This window comes from Cheilinus undulatus, linkage group 17 (assembly GCF_018320785.1).
Source record: "Cheilinus undulatus linkage group 17, ASM1832078v1, whole genome shotgun sequence".
In the NCBI taxonomy this organism is placed as follows: domain Eukaryota; kingdom Metazoa; phylum Chordata; class Actinopteri; order Labriformes; family Labridae; genus Cheilinus; species Cheilinus undulatus.
In genome coordinates, this window is record NC_054881.1 from 26,506,137 (window position 1) to 26,528,475 (window position 22,339).

The 22,339-nt window shown below is 39.0% G+C and overlaps 1 protein-coding gene across 3 annotated transcripts in view; it reads left to right on the forward strand.

The window, feature by feature from the left end:
- LOC121524976 (poly [ADP-ribose] polymerase tankyrase-1-like) overlaps window positions 1-22,339 on the forward strand; it is a 140,159-nt gene that overhangs the window by 26,040 nt on the left and 91,780 nt on the right. For 2 of the 3 annotated variants that reach the window (XM_041810632.1, XM_041810635.1), the window contains exon 5: window positions 15,420-15,425. The exons of the other annotated variant lie outside the window; for it this stretch is intronic. In XM_041810632.1, the coding sequence (XP_041666566.1) occupies window positions 15,420-15,425 (6 nt within the window). The remainder of the gene's footprint in view (window positions 1-15,419; window positions 15,426-22,339) is intronic. 3 annotated transcript variants of the gene reach the window in all.

Below are 22,339 nucleotides of genomic sequence, written 5' to 3' on the forward strand. Positions count from 1 at the left end.
TTATTTTTGGATGCGTTTTTTTCGGATCCGTACTCAGAAAAAACGTCACCCCCCTGGACATTACACACTGGGTCTGATCTGTTTTTATTTGCCTTCATTGTGAAAATTTGAAGAATGTCAGAAATTGTTTCGTACTGCAAGACTGTGTCCCTGTCCCTACTTTAAAATCCAGCTGGATCCATCCTGACAGAGAGCTTCATACAGCACACGTTCATGCGTCATAGCGCTGAGCCAAGTTGGAGAGATGGAAAGTAACTTAATAATTCAGCCTCTGTTATGACCTGTGAGTAGGCTACAAACTTCTGCTTTATTACCTCTGCCAAGGAGGTTATGTGATCGGCAGGGTTTGTTAGTGAGTTTGTTTGTTAGTTTGTTAGCAACATAACTCAAAAAGTTATGGACCGATTTTGATGAAATTTTCAGGAAATGTCAGAAATGGCATAAGGAAGAACTGATTAGATTTTGGGAGTGATCCGGATCACCATCTGGATCCAGAAATTTTTTAAATGATTCTTTACTATTGGGAGATTGGACTGATGGCAAAGGTCTGCGCTCTCCGAGTGCTTTTCTAGTTTGTTGTATTTCCATATCTGATATCCACATAATTCAGTGTTCAGTGTTTGATTGGCAGGTTATACACAAAATTGTCCCTGAACAAAAAAAGTATTAAAACTTGTTAAATATAGAAAACTTTGATACTCAGGCCCAAAATAATAAAAAAGACCAATACCTACTACAAGTGTCAGAGGGAGGTTATCATGGAAGTGAGCTACCCAGACAATACTGCATTGATCTTGATCTTTTCCATCCTCAGTACAGTATTTCTGGTTCCTTCACTGTCATAACCGTCATTTCAGACATAAAGATAAGTTATAGGGAGAAACCAACAGCAATGATCTTAAAAGCCAAGAGAGAGTTACTTTAGGAAACAAAAGCATCACCAGGAGGATTTTTCCTCCATCCGTCTTTCCTATGGTTGGTGATTGATCTTCCTCTGGCTGAAAAGCCTTGATTAGGACACTTTCATCAAGTTGTTTCTGCCCTTGACGATTATCGCCCCTCATCTCTTCACTGCTTTCTTTCCTCACTCATCAATTACGATGTTGTTTAATGAGCTTGCAAGTAAAGCGTGCACTCCATCCGGCGCTCATCCGGACACCAGCCTCAGTGTCGCTCTCTGTTCCTCTGACACTTCATCTATACTCTTTGTCCCTTTGCCCCCTGCTGTCTCACCCTTCTCCAGCTCCACACCCAATCAGCCTCTCCGTCTTTTCTCTGAGACTTCTGTCATTTATTCTCTCTCTGCTCCTCTCTTCGATGTCTCACTCTGACTAATCCTTTTTAAATCTCTGACAGTAACACCATTCCAGAGAAATATCAGACGGGCAAGTTGAATTAGAAAAGCTGACCTAAGCTAACCCTGTGAAACCGTGCAGCTCCAGGATAACACCTGTGTTCAGTGTCATAAGGTGGAGGTTAATGCCCAACATCATTAATGAAATAGAATAAAATAAAATAACCTCTAGATGAAGCCTGTTTGTTCATCAGAATTCAGTTCTGTACTCCTAAAATCTGACAAACAAACCACATAGTTCAATATCTCTTTGTAACTTTACTGACTGAGGTTGTTTTTGTGATCATTTCTCAGAGACAGCTCAAATATCCTCATATTTAGCACTCCTCATTGATTACAGTATGCCTGCATCTTTGCTATTAAACTTTTACAACTTTTTACTTTCATATAGAAATCCCAACTCTTTCAAGGTTTTTCCTGTATAAACATTTTTTTTACTAAGAATTTGTGTGAAAGAAGCACATGCATTAGAGATTCTTCAGCCTCGAGCTAGATGACAGTAAGTGAGGAGTGCAAGGGTTAAACTTGCAAAACAAATTGCACTATGAAATGAAGATGCTGTATGAGTATGTATGAAGGCCCGGCTGTGCTTTAAGCTTAATACTTACATGGCTATTATGAAATTCTTGTGTTAGGCATATTTTCTAAAGTGTTGGCATGCTAACATGGGCTAATGAGCCTCAAGCACAGTCCAGCTGAGCTTGTTGGGAGTTCTGCCTCTTAGTAAATGCAGTCTAGGGCCAAAATAAAACAGAAAGAACCAGGTTGTGATTGGTACAGGAAATGTCCTTCAAAATCCCTCTGACATTTGTAGCTGATGCTCCTATCTAAAATATAAGTCATTCCACAGAGCGGTCTGGTTTAGTTCAGTGCGGCACGGCACACATTTTTTTGAGTTTCCATAGAGCAAAAGTTGAAAAGGGTCCCAAAAAAAAAAACGACTTGTACGGTCCCACTCTTCGGCACCCTTCCATAGGGGTACCAACCTGACCTATCCGTCCCAAAAAGGTGGAGCTACACACATAATAATAGGGAATTGCATGGATGTCACGCCAGCGTGTGACTGCTTGGCTCCAGACTGCAAAACACACCAGCTGCTCTGTGAGGAGTGGACAGGACTGGACTGGACAGTGATTCACCCTGTTTCCTAGTCTGTGGATACTGATATCTGGCCACAAATCAAGTTCCTTGACGTTTATCTGGACCGGATTTTAAGAACACAAAGCAGCGCCTGAAGGCTCACATCAGCCTGGTCTATCTGTGATGGCAGTGAAACTATAGTAGTGTTGAAGTTTTGTGAATACAAAATTTTAGATCAAGAATAGATCAAGAATTTGGATCCAGAACAGCCTAGATCCAACTATAAGGTCCATTTTAGAGATGCAATTAATGATTATCAGTAATACTCAGTAATTTATATTATGAATCAGAGATGGTTTCTTGTTGGACAACCATTGAAATATCCAAAGTTAATTAATTCATAAAAGGCTTTTAAGACTTTTCAAATACTTCGATTCAGCTGAACAAGGAATGTTAAATTTGTGCTTCCTTAAGAAATGCCCAGGATTCTGTATATTTGTAATGTTTTGTCTAATTCACTGCTTTCATTTGGTGCTAAATTAGAACTAAATATAAAACTAAATGCTGTGGCAAACATAGTGCTGCTTTAGTTTTTGGGTTCATCCATAAAATTCAACATCTAAAGATATTAGATAAATCAGTGCAAAAAACTTGTTTATTTACTTAGCTTCAAATATGGAAGTCTAAATGTACAGTGACTGAGGTTTCTAGCTCAGGACAGTATAAACAAAGAACAAGTGATCTTTTTTTATCCCTGTATGATGACAACTGCATGATTAAAAAGCAGAGGGACAACCCCGGAAGGGCTAAATGGAAACTAAGAAGAGGAGAGAACAAAGCGAGTGAGAAACAGAGTCCATTAGTTGCTATTAATTACCTCTGATTGGTATTCACAGACTTGCTGCTTGTGAGCCTTAGAGAGATCAATTCTCCACTCTGGATCACAGTCAACACATACACACTCACACTTGTTATTCATTCTGCCTCCCATTTTACACACAGATCTGCTCACTGATGTCATTTTAATCACTTCTTTCTGTATGAGTTTAATGACCGCCACTGGAAATAAACTTCACATATTTGAGACCAACATAAACTCACAGTAGATAGGAATGACTCATGGACTTGTCAGGCTTGTTTCCGGCACCATCAGACATGTTTTGTGTTGCCATTGTTGGTGTTTGTATGGTCTGGAATAGGCTAAATTGTCACTTGAAGGGAAAACTGCTGGCAATCTCACAAAGTGGTAACGTCTGGGCCTTATTTATCGATGTTGTGTCTGGTTGTCCTTTATTCTAAAACTATTCACTGAAGCTGAACAAAACACAACAACTGTCTGTGTGAGTACAGCAGGTAGGAATCTCTCGATCTCTGTTCTGAATTGTTATCAACAGACAAGTGTTCAATTTTTGATGATTAAATTGATCTGATGTGAGGTACAGAATGAAAGACGGGACACCTAGAGTGCTGCTGAGAAAATGGCTTTCTTCTCCATTCTTTTTGATGCAAACAAAAACAAACACACGGATGCACACACAACACAATTCAGTGTGGGTCAGAAAGTGCAAAGCAATATCTGTGTGACCTTTCAGCAGAATACGGCAGATAAACAGGTGAGGAAGGGTCTAGGATTCCCTCAGTGCATGATAAAATCCTTGCATTGGTGAAGTTAGAGCAGTTTTTTTTAACTAAAAGTTAAAGTCCATGTAGAAGCTGAGAACAGAAAAGGGAAATTAGAAGTTTCCACATGGTTAATGAAAATTTGTTTTCGGCTATCTTTCCTTTATGAATCCTGTCATTTTACGAGAGCAGCGACCTTGTTGTCTGATGAAAATCAACTGATTCGTTGTGTTCACTATTGTTGATTCTGTAATACACATCTGAATTTTGAAAGCTTTAGAGGTACAGTGCTAGTTAACAATGAAGAAGTCTCAAACAAGCTGAGCAGTCAACGTTGACCTAACACTAACTTTTTAATAAGAGATAACTTGGTTGAATTGTTTTGTCAACCCAGCTAGCTGACACTAGATTACTTGTCAGTTAATCAAATGAATTAAAAATATTTGTATTAATGTAGTCCTACTAGGCAGATTAATATTACGTTTAAGGCGTTGTAGGTCAGACCCTAACCTATAAGGTCAGCAAAGGTTTGATTGTCAAATGGCTCTGAAAAGAATCTTCACAGGTTTTCATTTTCTGTGTTAAGAGTGATCTTTTTTTCTCCAATCTGCTTGAAAGACAATTAAATCTGCTCTGACTTTAAGTCATGAATATTAAACATGTTCAATATTTCCAATCATAAATCCCATTGTGTGGGGGCAACACTGAGGATAGCCAAGCTGGCAGGACCAGGATTGTTTGTGTAATGGAGCAATAGCCAATTAGGAAACAAGCTGACTGAAGGAGGAAGCATAACAAACCCAGCCAAGGCAATAAAAGTAAACGTGAAGCATTAAACTGCAAGGATGTCAGAACTGGAGTAGCAGCTTGTTGATTTGTGGCAACAACCCAAGTTTACAACTTATCAAACTTACAAATTAGGGGAGCAGGACTGAAGTGGATTTAGCAGTTGGCTAAAAGCTAGCCATAGCCATTGACTTCTTTCCAGTTGCATTTGACAGTGTGGGATTTAGAGTTTTGAGAGTAGAGATTGCTGGATAGTGAATGAATCTGTTAATGTGTGGCAGGGTGTGTAATTAGCACCCCCCACCAGCCAAATTCAGGTACTTTTGAGCAGTACCTGGTGAATTTACTCATCTTGCCTGCCACTGGGGCAGGTTAATGAGTAGCCTAACTTAACTGAGTGATTTTGTTAAAGTAAACAGAATAAATTAAACCCCTTTTTTTCTGCATGTTCCTACTGACTTTATGAGCGATGTCACCTACACGCTCACTGACCAAAGAACCTCACCTTTCTCCCTGAGTCAAAGCTGCTGTTAAATGTTTACAGACAGTTGTGTCCTGGGATGGTTTGACTCAGTATCAGATGAGACTAGCTCTCCACAGCTACTGGTGTATCTGCTAGAGGTGTGTTTGAATCAATGTCTTGCTTGTTGCAGGTCTAAAGCTGGTCTTACACTGCATGAACTCCATCTGTTTCAGTGATGCATTTGTAATTGTACGAATGACTTGGAAGTCGCAGACTTTCATTTGGATTGTGCATTTTTTTGTCACGCTGTGTATGAGGGGATACAATAGACAACTACAACCTGACTAGGGCCCAACCAGTTGCTGCTGACTGGTCAGATAGGTGAGGGCAGAGTCACTAGCAGAATCCTCAACTTTGAGGTGTTTTTTCCTTTGTATACTGTCAGACAGCATTTTAAATCATCACGACGACAGCAGGATAGAATTCCAAATGCTCCCTCAACTCCCGCTATAATAAAGGAAATAATTGAGCAGGAAATATTCCTACACACAGATCTCCAGCTGACTCAGATGGCAATGCTGTTTGTGTGTTTGGGACAGAGATAGTGGAAGAGAGAGGGAGTGAGAGAGTGATGATATTACCAGATACGACTTCAACCTCAGTGTATTAGACTTTTTAAAAGGAAACTCCACAGACTTTTGTCCCAGTACGCCCTGACTTTACTTGTACTGTGTGAACAGTCAGGTCTCACACCACCATTTAGTGTGATCACATAAACTCTTTGCAGTGGTGATTTTGTCGCACAGTGTGAGCTGACATTTTGCCATGACTGTCACAGAGTCGGCTTCAACTCACACAGTGTATGCCCAACTTAAAGTAGTTAAAGCCTGAACTTTGGACACAGGACTGCAGAACTCGACACTCATAATGCAGGAAAATGCCTATGAATTTTACAGTGTCTCTGTAGGAAGTACAGCAGATATTTGAATGGTTGAATACAGCACAAATTTGTCGGAGAAAAAGGTTTGAAATGAGTGGTATTTTAGGCACCAACTCACTCTTATTAGATAGCCTTTGTCTTGAATACTGTAAGCCAGGGGTCATCATCTACATTTATACAGGGGCCAGCTTTTTCCCTGATGGAAACTTTAGTGCTGAATTCTCAAATGATTAGATTTATATAATAAAAAGTTGGTCAAATTCACATATTTTTGTTTAAAGATTTTTATTGTCTTTCAAATGTATGTTTTTTAGGCTCCAACAGTGAGATCAGTCCCAATACCACAGCCAGCCACAGGAGGGGCTATTGAGATACTTGGGCTGAATATTCTGGCGCTGTCATGTTGTCCATCTCGAGTTTATAAAAATGACACCTTAAATAAATACAACAACCTGTCTTCTCTTGTGCACGTTTTCTGGATCTAATAATGGCCTGGGGGCTGGATGGGAAAATGTGATTGCCTGATGTGGCCCCCGGGCCACCAGTAGGGGTGTAAATCTCCAGTTTCATTCTGATACAATATGATATTGATATTTTGGACAACGATATGATATTTTCAGATATCACAAAATCTGCCCCGATACAATTTCGATTCGATTTGATATGGGGCCCGGGATCAATATCAAGCGATTTTATGCAAAATTTCACACAGTTACAGAAAAAAAGCATTTCTGCAATTACATTATAGACAGGTCTCTGTGTTTAATAAAAATATCTCTTTAACAAAAACAACAGAGACTGAAATTACCTATAGATTAGGAACACAATTATGAACATTTGTGATAAAACGTTGATTTAAAACAGCAAACATTTTCAGTGCCATTTTATTTCCTCAAATTCTCAGATCACTCTAAAGCACCAATATGGACCTTTTCTGCAAGCCTTTATAATAATGATTAAAATGTTTGGCCTGTGTTCCCATTTTAGATTTTTTTTTCTTAAACTTAGTTGTACACATGTGGACTTCAACATACATTTCTGCTCTATATTAGCCCTCCATACTTTACACAGGGGCCTAGTAATGTGGCAGATAGTTCATTTATGTAGTTTTTTCATCTTGAGATTTAAATAAGGTTAAATATGTGACATATGATGTTAAAGTGATGCATTTTTATTATTTTTTATTTATTGCAACCTTGATTTTGATAAATGGAGGGTTTAGACTGAGGCAAAATTTTATTATAAAAGACGCTCTTGTCATGAGCAGCCTACTAACAAGAGCAAGGGGGTAAGGGGTGTAAAGAGAGCAGCTGTCCTGCTTGAACCACATCAAGTTAGGACAGGTTATATTTCCATTATAAATCTAATGTGAGACGGCAAAAAGAAACCAGTGTATCAAAGGAGACATGCAGCAGTGGGCTTTTCCCTCTCTGTGTTTCTGCTGCAGACAACTCTCGCGCTACCTCAGCCATAACGAGTTGAGTGTTTTTATCCGCGAACGATCTCATACAGCTGTTATATACGGATAAAAACATAGACGTAATCGGCAAACCAAGGGGAGAGATCCGTCCTGCAGTAGCATCTGTCTGAAATATATCCACACAGCCGAGAGAGGAGAGGATATCCTTTTTCCCTCAGCCGCAAACCTTATTAAATTATGCTGCTTGTTAAAATAGAGTGGCTGGTGAAAAATGTGTCTGGCTGGTAGATTTTTTAATCCACCAGCCACAGTGGCAGGTAGACAAAACAGTTAAATTGCAACCCTGGTGTGTGGTGTGCCATGTTGGTCATCTTGTTCCACACCACTGCTCTAAGATCAAACACACACAAAAAAAGTCATTATTTGCTGTAAGGGGTGGGGTCCCACATTTTCTATATTGGTTAGGATTCAAAAATCTCTTATTGTGGGCCAAGCCTAAGCTATAAATCAGCACAGTGGATATCTCACTAGAGCAGGGCAGGTAAACTGGCATACAAGCACTCAAAATGTGTAACTACATTCAGGACAGGCATGTAGAAGTTAACCAGTAAGAAGGACAGAAGACTAATGACACTAACACTGTTATTATAGCAACATTCTGCCAACCAATTTCACATTGTTTACCCACAAAGTAATGGAGGGCAAAAAGGGCCACACATTAAAACAGCATTTGAATTAGCTGTCGGTTTCATTATTAAAAAGTTCAATCAATTCAATAATCTGCACACAGTATGGTTTTAGACAACATTTGCTTTGTTAAATAACATCTTTTACTCTTTTTGAAGTATTTCTGTATTTCGACTATAGTTAACTTGTCTTATTATAAACTTCCTTTCACTCAGCAGTGAAATAAATCTGCTGAGCATCACAGACCATGACTTCAGAGACCCTCAAAACTGGACTTTATTGTCAGATTCCTCAAGTGTTTCGTATTTCAGTCAAAGCTGTGTTCCTCAGGCTTGGTTCGGGTATGACAGAATCGGTACTTCTTCTCCATATAGTGCAAGCTTTCAGCTCCATGTCCAGCTGTAACTTGGATCTTCCTCTGTGTCTTGTCAGTCACAAAAGCAGAGTCTGCAGAACTTGAAGAGTGAACAAACGGCAAATCAAAAAACTTTGAAGACATTTTTTGTCAAGAATCCCCCCCCCCGTCATCTTGTCATAGTTAGCTTTTCATCCTCTGGAATGAGTTACCGAAGGCAATAATAGGCTGTCACCGTTGAAGAAACTGCGGCTGAAAGGATAAGTTGATATGAGTGTGAAGGGAAAAAAAATCTCTAGAGAATATAATGGCTTTCATTTGTCCTGCTTTGCAAAAGGAAAGACGTTCCTTTTCTTTTATTCTCTGCTTTGTTATCATGTAGTTATTATTTTTTCAACATTTTCCTCTTTTTTTACCACTGGGCTTTTAAAGCTGAATCCTTGTCACAACTAAATCATTGGGAGGATAATTTATGACTGAAACTCTGGGCTGCAATCATCGACTTTCAACAGCCTTCAGTTCTCAGACAGCAACCAACAGGACTACTGACAGCAGAGCCTTGGAAAATGCAATGCCTCTGTGCTCAGACACATTGATGAAGTGCACAGCCTGCTGCAAATTACTGCAGAAGATTGCCCAACTGAAAGCAAGAATATTTGCACTGTAGACGCCTTTTGAACTCCCTGACACTCTCACAGTGTCTCCAATCGGTGCGTGAGCTCAAAACAGCTCACCTTGACGAGATTTTCATGCACGGATAACTCTTAATGACTTCAACCAGGCTTACTGAAACTGAGACAGTGAAGCCCTGTCCCGTGACTGGAATATCTACCTGCTGGGAAAGTCTGAGTGCAAAAAGTTAAGATAAATGCAGGACTGCGATCCCACAGAAAGGCTACATTTAGAGATTACAAAGCAAGTGGCAGCCTCTTGTTTTGCAAAATGAAATGCAGAATTTTCTTGAGCGCCCAGTTGAGACTGGCCGAAATAACCAAGGTATTCCCATTAGAGGTGTCAAAAGTATCCACATTCATTACTCAAGTAGAAGTATAGTTACTAGGGTTAAAAAAGACTTCTGTAGAAGTTGAAGTATCAACTCAAGCTTTTTACTCAAGTAAAAGTATAAAAGTACTGGTTTCAAAACTACTTAAAGTATAAAAGTAGGGATGGACCGAAAATTTGGCCACCGTAAATTTTCAGCCAAAAATGGCCCAAAAGTGCACTTTTGGTTTTTGGCCGAAAGATTTTTATCACTGAAACAACAAGGCCAAAACATGATGTTGTGATGACGCAAGCAAAAACCGCAGCCAGCACGCGCTTGGATCAGTGGTTCTCAAATAGGGGTACGCATATGTGAAAGCACTCCAGGGGGTACACAGGATTTTAGAATATATGCCGACTATGTAAGAAAAATAGCGCCTTTCTTTGCACATCAGGAGCAACATGATTTTGCGAGTATAATACATTCTAAAATCACATTCGTGCTGCAAACGTCTGCGGTGTGTTTTCTCTGTCCTGTCCCTGTCTCTGTTATTGGAGCGGAAGATAAAAGGATGTTTCTTCCTCTCTGTCCTTCTCTCCATGCGTAACGTGGCACTTTTACGCACAGCCAGGAGGTCAGTGCCATTTTGTTTCACTGTTTCATTCACTGTGCCAGCCAAGTTTGTAAGAGGAGGGACTGACTTTTCATTCATTTTATGTCAAATATGATCAATAATAGTTTAAGGGCGCAGCTGAGGCTCGCTGTGAGAGGAGTTAACTCCCCTACAGCGCACAGATTGGCTCACCTGTTTGTGTTCCAGACTGATCGGAGGAGTAATTTCAATGTGCTGGTTGATCCGGAGCATTTATAAGTTGTATGTCTGAGGTCAGACGAGACTGTGTTGGTAAATATTTCACTAAAGTCCTGTCAGTTTAGAAAATAGCTCCAGCTGTGCGAGTAGCGCATTTACGTTCACATGGCTGCTGCCTGTCTCCCTCTCTACCAGGCTACATGAGGCAAAAACACAAGCACTGACTACAGATAGATATGAGGAGAGGACAAACATCAGGTGGTGTTGGAGAGGAGGACGTCTTTTTTTTTAGACTGCTAGAAAGTTGTTCACCTTTTTCCTGGCTTGGTTTAATTTGAGCAGGGCAAAAATAGCAGCCCATGAGGTCACCAGCTACTAAGGGGAAATACCCCCCACCCCCCACCCCCCACAATGTTACAACAATATAAAATCACAGAGCAGTTCATCTCAATGTTTGTTGTTAGCTGATGTCTCTGTCTTCGATGAAAGTTGACAGCCAGCTGCATGCTGTGTTTTTGTTAGTTGTGAATTAAATTTTCCAAGTCTATCAGCCACAGTGGTCTAGATTTGTGCCAGAAAACAGTAAATTTAATCCCTAACCTCTTTTTGGTAGCTTAAAGAGCGTTGTAACATAGTAACATAGCAGATCAATGAGTCCTTCATTCACATTGAAGCATTTTTATTTTTATTTAATTGGATCACATTTCTTGTGACTGGGTGTGGCTTCAGCTCTTTCATAAGAAATACATGGCTGACATGCCCACACCATCCTAGAGCAGTTATTATTTCCTCATTTTTCATGGTTTTGAGGCTTAATTTGATAAACCTTGGGATGATTTTTATGACTGAAATTTGGCCTGGTGGTTCATAACACAGTGGCCTGCCATACAGCAAACCAAAAATACAGCTTTTGTTATCACTTTATAGGGACTGTACGTCTGCATTTTCAAAATGATGACTGCAGCTATCACCTCTTCAACAACCATTGTCGTGGGCAACACAGATGCTTTGTTCAGTTGAATTTCCAAAGTATACTTGCATTTAATTTGAAAATAGCTGACCAAAACCATTTCTGATTTAAACAGCCTTATCATGGAGGTATCCAACAGATGGTCAAAGATGGACAGGAGCTGCCATTACATCTATGTTACGACTGGAAATTAATAACATTTTTAAACTCTGATAAAAATCTATGGAAAAGATAAATAAGAATTGAAGTAGAAAACTGGGATGAAAACAGATTGATGGAAAAGGGCAAGAAATGTGCACAGTTGAGTGGACTGAAGTGAGGAAAACCCATCCAAAGACACAATCCACTGTGGCTGAGGATGATGCAATCAGTGATACAGTTTTTTTTTCTCTTTATTGTTCCGGATGGGGAAATTGGTTTTGCACCAGGAGCATACAAAAGACAACATAAAGAAGGACAACATCATCAGTAAAATAAGGTCCAATTAAAAAGTTCAGACATTGCATTTAAAATTGCTTATTATAAAGAACAATACACACAAAATCAACAAGAGCAATCAGTCTAGAGCTCATACCACAATGGAAATTTCTACCATGCAAGGCAAAGTGCAATGTGGAGGTTTGAAAATTAGCAATAATAGTGTGAAACATGAACAACCTAACTAATGGCTAACGGCCATTTAGAGAATGAATTGCATTGGGGATAAATGAAACCTGGAGTCACTTAGTCTTCCTTACAGGAGCCTGAAAATGATAACCTGAGGGCAAAAGCTAAAAACTCACTCTGAAGCGGATGATTTGGACAATCCAGTATAGCGCAAGCCCTCAGCAGGACCTGCCTGTTATAAATGGCCATTAACTCAGCCTGCTGACCTTCTGAGATTTTGCTGCCAGTTTTTACAAGATCAACAGGGTGATTCTTATTGGCCAAGCTTAGGTTTCCAAACCCTGTAACAATGCAGAAAATTAAAACAGGTACAGTAAAACTTCAGTGAAACCGAGTCATCATCTCAGAAGAAACATGGAAAGTTATCTAGAACAACACCTAGATATTTGTAGCACTCCACTATCTCAGTATCAGCTGTTATGGTAACATCTGTTAAAGGACCAGGATAAAACTTTCAAAATCAACAGTCATGTTAGTTTTTTGGCACATTTAACTGGAGAAAAGACCTTGGGTAGATATTCTTCCTCTTAAGACTTTTCACTTTTGACTAGTTTAATACAATTTTAAGAACCTTATTAAAGCTTTATACACTTTGATTTAAAACATACAAAAGCAATCTAAAGAGCAAATATCTGTTAAATACTCAAGAAAGATCTTGATACAATTGGTTGCAACTGATCTAAGATAGGGGGTAATGCAGAAAAGCACTTCAAACCTTTAAAATAAGTATTATTAAGTGCTTACTGCCAAAAAAGATCCCAACCACAACATTATGAAATATCTAATGCTTACCCATTACAAACAACTGCAGTAATGTACATTTTAATTAGCATTTGTCATATAACAACAAACTGACAGACACAAGAGGGGTAATTTGTGAAAGACAGTTAAAGTGGTTAAATGTTTATTGTTTTGTGGTTTCTATCTCAGTACCCCAAATTAAATCAGATCTTGGTTCTTTTTACAATAAAACAAAAGGTTTGTATATGATATATCAGTATTGGTATCTGCTAAAATAAGTTTGCAAATAGCGGGATATGGGCAAAAATCCAATATCATGCATCCCTTCTAATTAGCCATATAGATTATAGTTTTTAAAACTGAAAACAGTAATCTTGTGGCTCACTTAGTCTTGAAGTATTAATTCCATGTCCATTTTAAGTTTAGATGCCATCCATTGCCCAGACCTTTGATGACACACAAAAACCTCTTTGCCATAAAAAGAAACCTCTACATCCACAATGAAAACATGCTAATAACTGCAACTCATGGATTATCCTTTGAGTACATTCTCTGTTAACACACTTCTCTTGCCCTGTGTTTTGTACAGTATTCCTGTCAGCTCATCCTAACTGGAACTGGAACTGTTACCAATCAGATATTTCTCACTGCCAGACAGCTTTTCATCTTTTGGAATCGGTTTGTGTTTTTCACCATCCTATCCTGCTTTTATAGCTAGAAACATTTAACAGAAGCTGTGGGAAGAGTTTGTCCCTGCTCCTGCTGTTGCTCTACAACTATTGAAAAAAAAACGTTTGAAGTGGTGTACCAGCACATAACATATGTGTCTCCATTAAAAATGTATTACTGCCATGCTGGAGGTTGATGATGTGCTGTCAGAACGCTCTACTTCATGTTTGTTGTGAATAAAGAGACAAAGAAAGTTGTTTCTTTAAAGAATGGTCATGGGAGGCAGGCAGCTTTAAACATAACAGAAAATTAGCCAGCATGCTCTCAAACATGGGCTGGCAGAAAATTATGGGAGGTGTAAGAGCAGGGGAGCAGGGGGATGGAGTCCATGAATGAGAGGAGAGAGAAAGCCACAGTGGAAGACAATAAACAATGGAAAAGGGAGATGAGGAAGTTCACAAAGAGAACCGATGACGATGCTCACTGGCTTGGGTGACTGGCCAACAGAGAAATGAATTGATGGGACTCCAAGTGAATTCAAAGCGACCAGAAGAGAGGGCAGCTCTCATCATTTAACTGACGAATCTTGAAGACAGAGAACGGCTGCGGCTCTTCTAAAGGCTTCGTCCTGCTAATTCAACAGGGCTAAATGCTGCCTGGCACCTGTGTGCACCTTCAGAGCGTGTGAGGATGAGAAAGAAAGCGGGAAATCTTGGTTGGAAGGCCAAGTGTTTCGCTTTCTTCCCCCCATCAGTGACAAGCTCATTGATTACCACAATGACTGCTCTTCAATTGGTCCCCAGTGATAAATGAGCCACCCAACCCTATTTCCAAAACGACCTAGCGAGAGAAGTGAAATGAAGTGACTGTTTTTTATTTTTTTGTGGTGTGTGAATGTGTATGTGATGCACTTCCAAGGTTCCTTCGCCCCATTTGGGCCATTTTCCCGCAGCTGAAATTGCCTAGTTTTCCACACGGCTGCTCTCCTCCACCACACTGAGTGAGTTAGTGTGGGCAGTCGGCCAGTCTTCCAGAGCAGACTGACAGAATTTAGCTAATGAACTCATCTAAAGTAAAGAAAAATAAGTACAAAACAGTCCGTATCTTTGGCTGGAATTTTCTTCTCTAAAACTGAAAGGTTTGAGCAAGTCTTATTTAAGTCACGCCATTTGTGCATATAAGACACAGAAGTAATAAAATATTCTTCCTGTGAAATCAGATACAGATTTGTGTGGTTTGCCTTGCAGATATTGTAAAATGCTTAACACTTGAACAAGAAAGCCTTTGTTAATCATAAAAAGGGCCTAATGAAGCTTTTTATCCTCAGGGAACAACCCCATTTATATGAGAAATTTAAGACTGTACTCTATAAGATTAGCTAAAAAGGCTTTTATAGACAAAAAAATCCCACATCTCACCCAGTTAGTTACTGACTTGTAGCTACAACATAACTGTTTAAAATGGCAATGATAATTTTTATTATCTGGTCATGAGTCATTCTGTTGAGTGGGCTGAACCAGCCGGTGTGCTTGTCAGACTACTGAGGATCAGATGCAGAGAAATGAGCTGACAGTCTGTTGTGTTTTTGTTTTTTTTTTTGGTTGTTGCATGACTCGTGTTTGCGTGTCACACACAAGACAGCTGCAATACAATCTAATCTTACCGTTATTAATTTCTCCATAGCTAACTTGGCTGTTATTGCTTTGCTCCTGAGAGAAGTGGATGCTACAATCTCCTTCCTTTCCTTTTTATCAGGTTAACAAACGGTGAAGGACATCCTTGCTGTGTGTACTAGCTTTTTCAGGCATGCTTAGTAATTTTCTGATACCATCATGATTGACATGCTTTTGTTTTTCTGTGTTGTTGTTGTTATAGGTATAGGTATGTTTCTACCCCTCAGGAGCAGTGCTGCTCTAGATGTAAGGGAAAGAAGCTGAGGAAAGAAGGCAATTCAGATACTGTCTGATCTGAGCAAGGCTCTCACTGCACATCTTCTGGTCATTTACTTTGAAGGAAGTTGGAGCTGTAGTGCTTTGTTTTAAAGAAACCATTTTGCAGTAAATCTTGATGTACCATTGTGATTAAATGCAAAAGCCCCTGGGCCATATTAAAGTTGGTGTTGTAATCTGTCTGAAAAAATTAGTTGCAAATAGGGAATCTCCAATATATGACAGACCAAAAGTGTTCCTTAATCACTTTTACAGTAAGTCATAAACAAGCTTTAAGACTCATAGGGCTTGCACAGATACCACCTTTGATGTAAGACACAAACACTGTTGATGTACTTACAAAACTTGAACAAACATTGGATATACTATTCAGTTGGTTAAAATTGCCAAATCAGTAGCTTTCAACTGGTGGGTGGGCACCCAAAAGTGGTTTGTGGAGCTGATTTGTATGCCTGGAAAATAACTGTAAGTAATTATAGCAATTATAATTTTTATTAGAAAAAGATTCTATGATTCAAAGAAGCCCTGAACGCAGACACTTGGGATGGAATTTTACTGTAGTTTCATTACTTGAGCATTTGTATGACCTAATAATCATGTACTGGAGTACTGACTTATCATTATTACAATAAAAGAGCAAATACTTTAAAGGGGACATATTATGCTAAAATCATTTTTTCAGGCCCCTGGCCTGTCTCCAATCCCCTCAAATACCAGAGCCCTTTGTCAACTGTGTCTTTCTCTTTGTCACTCTCCCATTAAACCTTTGACTGGTGAAGAACCCGGAAAATAGTTGTATGCAGAGTTTCTCCCATCTCAGCTCCTTAAGTTTGTAACTCCTTCAGAGTAGTCATAGGCGTCTTGGTGGCCTCTCTCACTAGTCTCCTTCTTGCTCAGTAACTCAGTTTGTTACTCGAGTAATGATGGCCACATTGTTTACTTAAGTACTCATACCCATCCCTGGCAGATGTATTCCCCATTTTGGTTTTGCTGTAATAATGAGTAAATTTTAGTTATTTAGTGATATCTCTAAATAGTTATCTTACCGTCTTGGGGTACCAAATCTGGTTTCCCCATGGTGTTTTATTTTAATAAGATCTCAGAAAAAAAAAAAAAAAAACAACCTGAATCCACACATTTTAACATTAATGTAATGATTTACTATAAAACATGTTTTTTTGTCCGGGTTCTTTGGTCAACCATATGTTTTGTACCATCTAAGGTCCAAACTGCAACATTTTTCAAATTTAAGAGGTTAATTAAAATTTTTTATGAAGCAGATGGTGCTGGGTCCTGAGGCCAGACCAGTTGAGAACCACTGTTCTACTGCAATGACAAATACTGTTTAAATATTCCTTTAGTTGTCCCTAATCAAGGTCAAGTGTATACATGCTGTTAACACATCAAAAAAGCATCTCTTTTTAGGAGCGTCGGTGGCCTATAGTGGTTTAAGGCGTGCCCCATGTACACGGTGGCCCGGGTTCGAATTCAGCCTGTGGCACTTTCCCGCATGTCTTACCTCAACTCTCTCATCACCGTTTCTGATTCTATCCACTGTCCTCCGCTGTCATTAAAGGCATAAAAAGCCCAAAAATAAAACCTTAAAAAAAAAAAAAAAAACATCTCTTTTCTTGTGCATTCAAAGCACAGGGAAGTGTAAGATGGAGAACTGGGTGACTAAAATAACAGTCACTCATGAGTAGTTCTCTTTAGTGCACTCAGTGAAGCAATTATTCACCCAGCACAAGAGTTGATAGTTTGTAAAGTAAGCTGAGCCAGCAAAGTACCCAAACAGCCCCTTCTAATAATTTCCCTTAACCTCCTGTTCATCTATTTTCCCTTGTTTGATTGGTCTCAGAGCGCACTGATCCACTCTCAACCTCAGCAGTTGCGACCTTGCTGAGGTTATAAGTGGATCTCTCAACTCCTGACTCTAAGCCAGTTGTTGTATAACAGCAGATAAACTGCTTCTACAACAAATGATATTTGATTTGAACACACAGTAGCCCCCCTGCACACGTACAAACACACAAGCAGACAGCTGGGTACTGAGGCGACTCATGGTCCAGTCAGCATCAGTCAGCATCATCTGTGCCTGTACAACAACTCGGTACACAGACAGACACAGAGCAGGCTCGGCTTATGCTGCATGGTCATGATGTATAAAATCTGTGATATATTTAGAATCAGGACAGTATGACTTTGACTTGTTCTTACCTTAGGAAAACCATGAAATTATATGCAAGCACATGCACATGCATGTAGAAACAAGAGCTCATGCTTTAAAGCTTACAGTAATTGGAATTCAAACAGCGATATCTGGTGTCTACTGCACTCCGCCTAGGGAGTGACACTCACATAAGCACAACCACATAGCTACACACAAAAACACACATTATATCATCATTCAGGAGGCAGCTAGCCTGTCCCAAGCTTTAACCTGTCCTTGTCTCTTCTGTTTGGAGTCAGCAGGATTGTCCACACCTTGGGTGAACAACCACACACACATAGAAAGAGAGAGGGAGAGAGAGAGAGAGACAGACCCTTTCAGATTCAGAAGTTTTCATCCATATTTAAATACACTTATCCTCCACTGTCTTATAAAACTTTGCTGCATATCATTTGCCACTTTTAATATATAAATGCAGCCAAGCACACATGTTGCCAGATCGAAACGATTACTTTTCTATTAATAAATGACATTTAAAGTGTTTTCCAGACTTCATGACTCACTTGCAACATTAAAGCAGTAATGCTCGGGCTCAGTTATCAAAAGTTGTTGAGAAAAAGCCAATTCTTCTCTTTCACAGGTTTTTGCTTTTCTTTTCATCCATGTCTGTTGATATCACTAACATTTAACCGCGTTGTCAAGCCAGCCATGGTCAGGTGAGGCATGTGTTGACGCATTTTTCTTCATCCAGACAGCAGCCAATTCAATGTATTGTACATGGATGCTAGCAAGGAAACAACATGTTTTTTCTCCACATTTTCGTCGCTTTCTTTACATTGAAGAATAATATATAAATATATATGTTTCTATTTTTCAAGATTGTTTTTCTTTATCTAGTTTAGAACCATTTTTGCAGCAGATGTGTTATACTCTACACATCATGCAAACATTGAAGCATCTCTTTTTCTAAAACATTTTTGTAAATGTTTCATTATTGAAAGTGAAATTGACATAATCAGGCCCTTCAATACAGCAGTTCACATTGCATATGCAATATGAGTAAGATTAAGTGAGATAGATTTTACTACAAGATTGATCACAGAAAAAGGAACTTGTTATGGATTGAAAAGGAAATAAGGGAACAACAAAAAGGAAAATGTTTTATGGCACAAGATAGATGACTGTTGATTTGCCCACTGAGCTATCTGTGAGTTTTTTAAGTGAAATGAGACATTAAGGAGCAGTGATGGTCTTCTTTTACATCACTGTGCTTGCAGGTAGACGCTGCAGTGGCTTAACCAAAGCAAGCTTAAAGAGACAAGAAAACATGCGATTAATCGCAATTTTATAAAGACCTGCACTAGTTGCGGATCTTAGACAATCGTGATTAATCTTGACAGACCTAAAATAAAAAAAATCTTAAAGCCAGAGTTTAGGGTTTTTTTTTTTGTTGTTGTTGTTTTTCAGTTTCATGCATTTTACTGTGTTTCAGAAAGAATACTTGGTTAGTTTTTGCCTTTTTTCCCTCAGGTTTGAACATATCTCCTGTGTTGTGTGTATGTGTGTGTGTGTAAATAATTGAATGCTAATTTCAGATAAGAACAAAAAAAATACCCCATTTAGAAAATAATTGGTGTATTGGTGTTGTTGTGTGCTGTCTAGGTGTAGCAGTTCTAGCAGCTGATTAAGAGCCTCACTCAAATAACCCGTCTGCCTGTGTGTCCACTGTTTGTGTGTAAATATGTGTTTGTGCGACAGAGAGACAGAGAGAGAATAATTAAAACTGCTGAGTCACAATCACTTGTGCTCTCAAAGCATGAATATCCCAAGCAAACTGTGGCTGAGCAAAAAGAATACCTTGTGCCGACGATTCATTGGTAAGCCTCATTTGCACACCAGGCATGACAGCAGACTCAGCTAAACATAATGATATGGAATATGTTTTCAGTCGCAGTGTAAGTTACACTTTGATTGATGTGGAGACTGAGTCACCTCCAGACATTAGTCAGAACTGAAAAAGTGGAAGGAGGAATAGCTAACCATGAATGGGAAATCACCTTTTTGTTGTTGTTTATAAAACGACTGCTGCTCCAGAGGTTGGTATCATTAAGATTTGCTAGGTTCAATAAAGTTTCATGCTGTTTAAGTAGCTTCTCATGGTAAACATTCTTACTTACATAACAAATGTCATGTTTTACTACCAACACAAATAGGACAGGCTGGCTTAATAAATATATAGTTAATAATAATCAAAAACAGACGTGTTGGTGTTGCACTCAGATCACTACAAGGTAGGGATGGGCGATATGGGCTAAAAAATGTATCACAATATTTTGCTGTATTTATTGCAATAACGATAAATCACAATAAAAAATTGCACCATTCAACACAATCTTTTTGGCGAGGTAAAATGTATAAAATGGGCGGCTTAACTACACCAGCTACATATAAATTAGTGCTGGGTGTTACCACTGATTGCCTGAATCGATTCAATTCCGATTCTCGAGGCCCCAATTCAATTCAGTTCTTGATTCAATTTGATTCTATTCAATATTGATTCATGTTGGGATATTTTAGTTAAAAAAAACAACAAAAAAAAACAACTAAATTTCTTCTACATTTAAGAGATTCAATGAGAAATTCAGTTGGAAATAGTACAAAGAATGTTCCAACCTTGCACATTATTAAAAATATCAGGGTCTGCATTAAAAATTGACACTAAACTAGAAGTATTTACATCACTATTTTACCTCCATGTGGCCCATGCTGAGTATGGCCTCTTTTGTCTAGTTTGCCTCTGTCTTTGTCGTGTTTAAATCCAAAATGCAGTCTGATATCCTCTTTAAATCTGGAGGTTCCTTCAGTGGAGCAGAGCTGCCAGGCTCCGCCATGTTTGTTTTTGCAGAGATAAGTCACTTATTTCAAGTCCAAGTTGAAACTCTTGCTGTTAAGTTAATAAAAAAAAAGAAGTAAATTTTCTACATTATTTTTAACTAAGTTTGATGAAGTCCATGATTTATAATTACACTGAAGCTTATAGTGTGGTAGTAGTAGTAGTAGTTACATTTTCAGATATAGGGCATACAGTGTGGTGCTTTAATGTTTATCTGTCCCTCCACCATACACTTCTGTCTGTCTGTCTGCTGTCTGTGAGGTGTTTACTATAAAGAGACAGCTATGCACCTAAAAGACAGAATCCACAGCGCTGATAAAAAGAAACATGCATCATGTTATCTATCATATTATGTAGATTGTATGCTGTTGTAAATTTGATATTATGCTAACTTTATAGAAAATCTACATGACATGCAAGTTTATTACTCATATATTTCTAAATATTAGACTAAGCGCTCCGACATTTCCTCGTGTAAACGGTGGGGCCGTGCGTAATTTGCGGAAACGGAGGAATAGGGGATCGTAAAATAAAGCACACTGTGCAAATTACCATTGTCTACTCCACGTCTGATTTCCTGGAACCAAACCATTTCCAGATAATGGAGGTAGCTCCTTGTTCAGCAATAAACTCATTCTCTGTTTCAACTCCACCTTCCACCATGTTTGGTGCGCTTTTGTTATGAGTGTGTCGCAGTTGATAACATATATGTGCGCGAAGAACGCAGACACCTACGTCGTCAACCATAGTTTATCGTTATCATGGTTGAATGCCGCTTTCTCGTGGAAACTTTTTTTTTTTTTTTTTTTTGGCGGTATATTGCAAACAATAAGATATTGCCCATTCCTACTACAAGGCTTACAGTTGTATTGAGGAATGTCACAATACCTCATTCAAATCAATGAGATGAAATTATTTTGCAGTACTCTAACCAGCATTTGATGCTGCCTGCTTTCAGCTTCTATTTTTTGCCATTAGTGTTCAGGAAAGAGAGGCTACAGACATGTTGGAAGCAAGTAGGGATGCATCTGACATCAGTGTTGGCTGATATCAGCCCTGTTGACAGACATTGCCATTGTAACCATTGTTGATTTGTTGTGTCCAGTCAACTGAATGCTTGCATAGTGTAGTACACGAGAGAAAGTGTTGGTACAGTTGGAGTCTTAGACTAAAAGAAGAAATGAAAGTGTCATCCATAAAAGTACTGGCATTGTCTAAATTATCATCATCATTTTCATATTGGCCCCAATTTTCACCATTAGTGTTTATCTAGAATCAAGTGAAGATTATGAGGATGAGAATATGAGTTATTTCAAAGTGGGAAACATCGACCTGAGGCAAGCAGACAAGAAACCACATGAAGATATTGCAAGAGACTAGTTAATGACAAAAATAGCACAGCCAACATGATGCAGCATGTAAAATGAAGCCAAGCTGTAAAGCTTTAGACACAAAAACATATTAATGACCAACACTGGAAGGTTGGTTTGAAACTGTCCATTCCAGAGGAGTCCCAGAGATTACTAACCTTGCAAAGCAGATGGATATGCCCATTTCCTCGTTTTTCCACTGGTGAATCCATCTTGCAAAGCTCCCATCTGAACCGTTTGGGCCCAGTTAGAAAGTGACAGGACCGATCAACTACGAGGGGCAGTACTTTCAGGCGCAGCAGAGCCGTGACGTAAACAAGCAGCAGCAAGAGCTGGTGCAGTTATGGAGGAAGAGATTAGCGTGGATGTTGCTAAAGCGCCAGTTTTATCAGAACTTGATGACATTTCTTCGT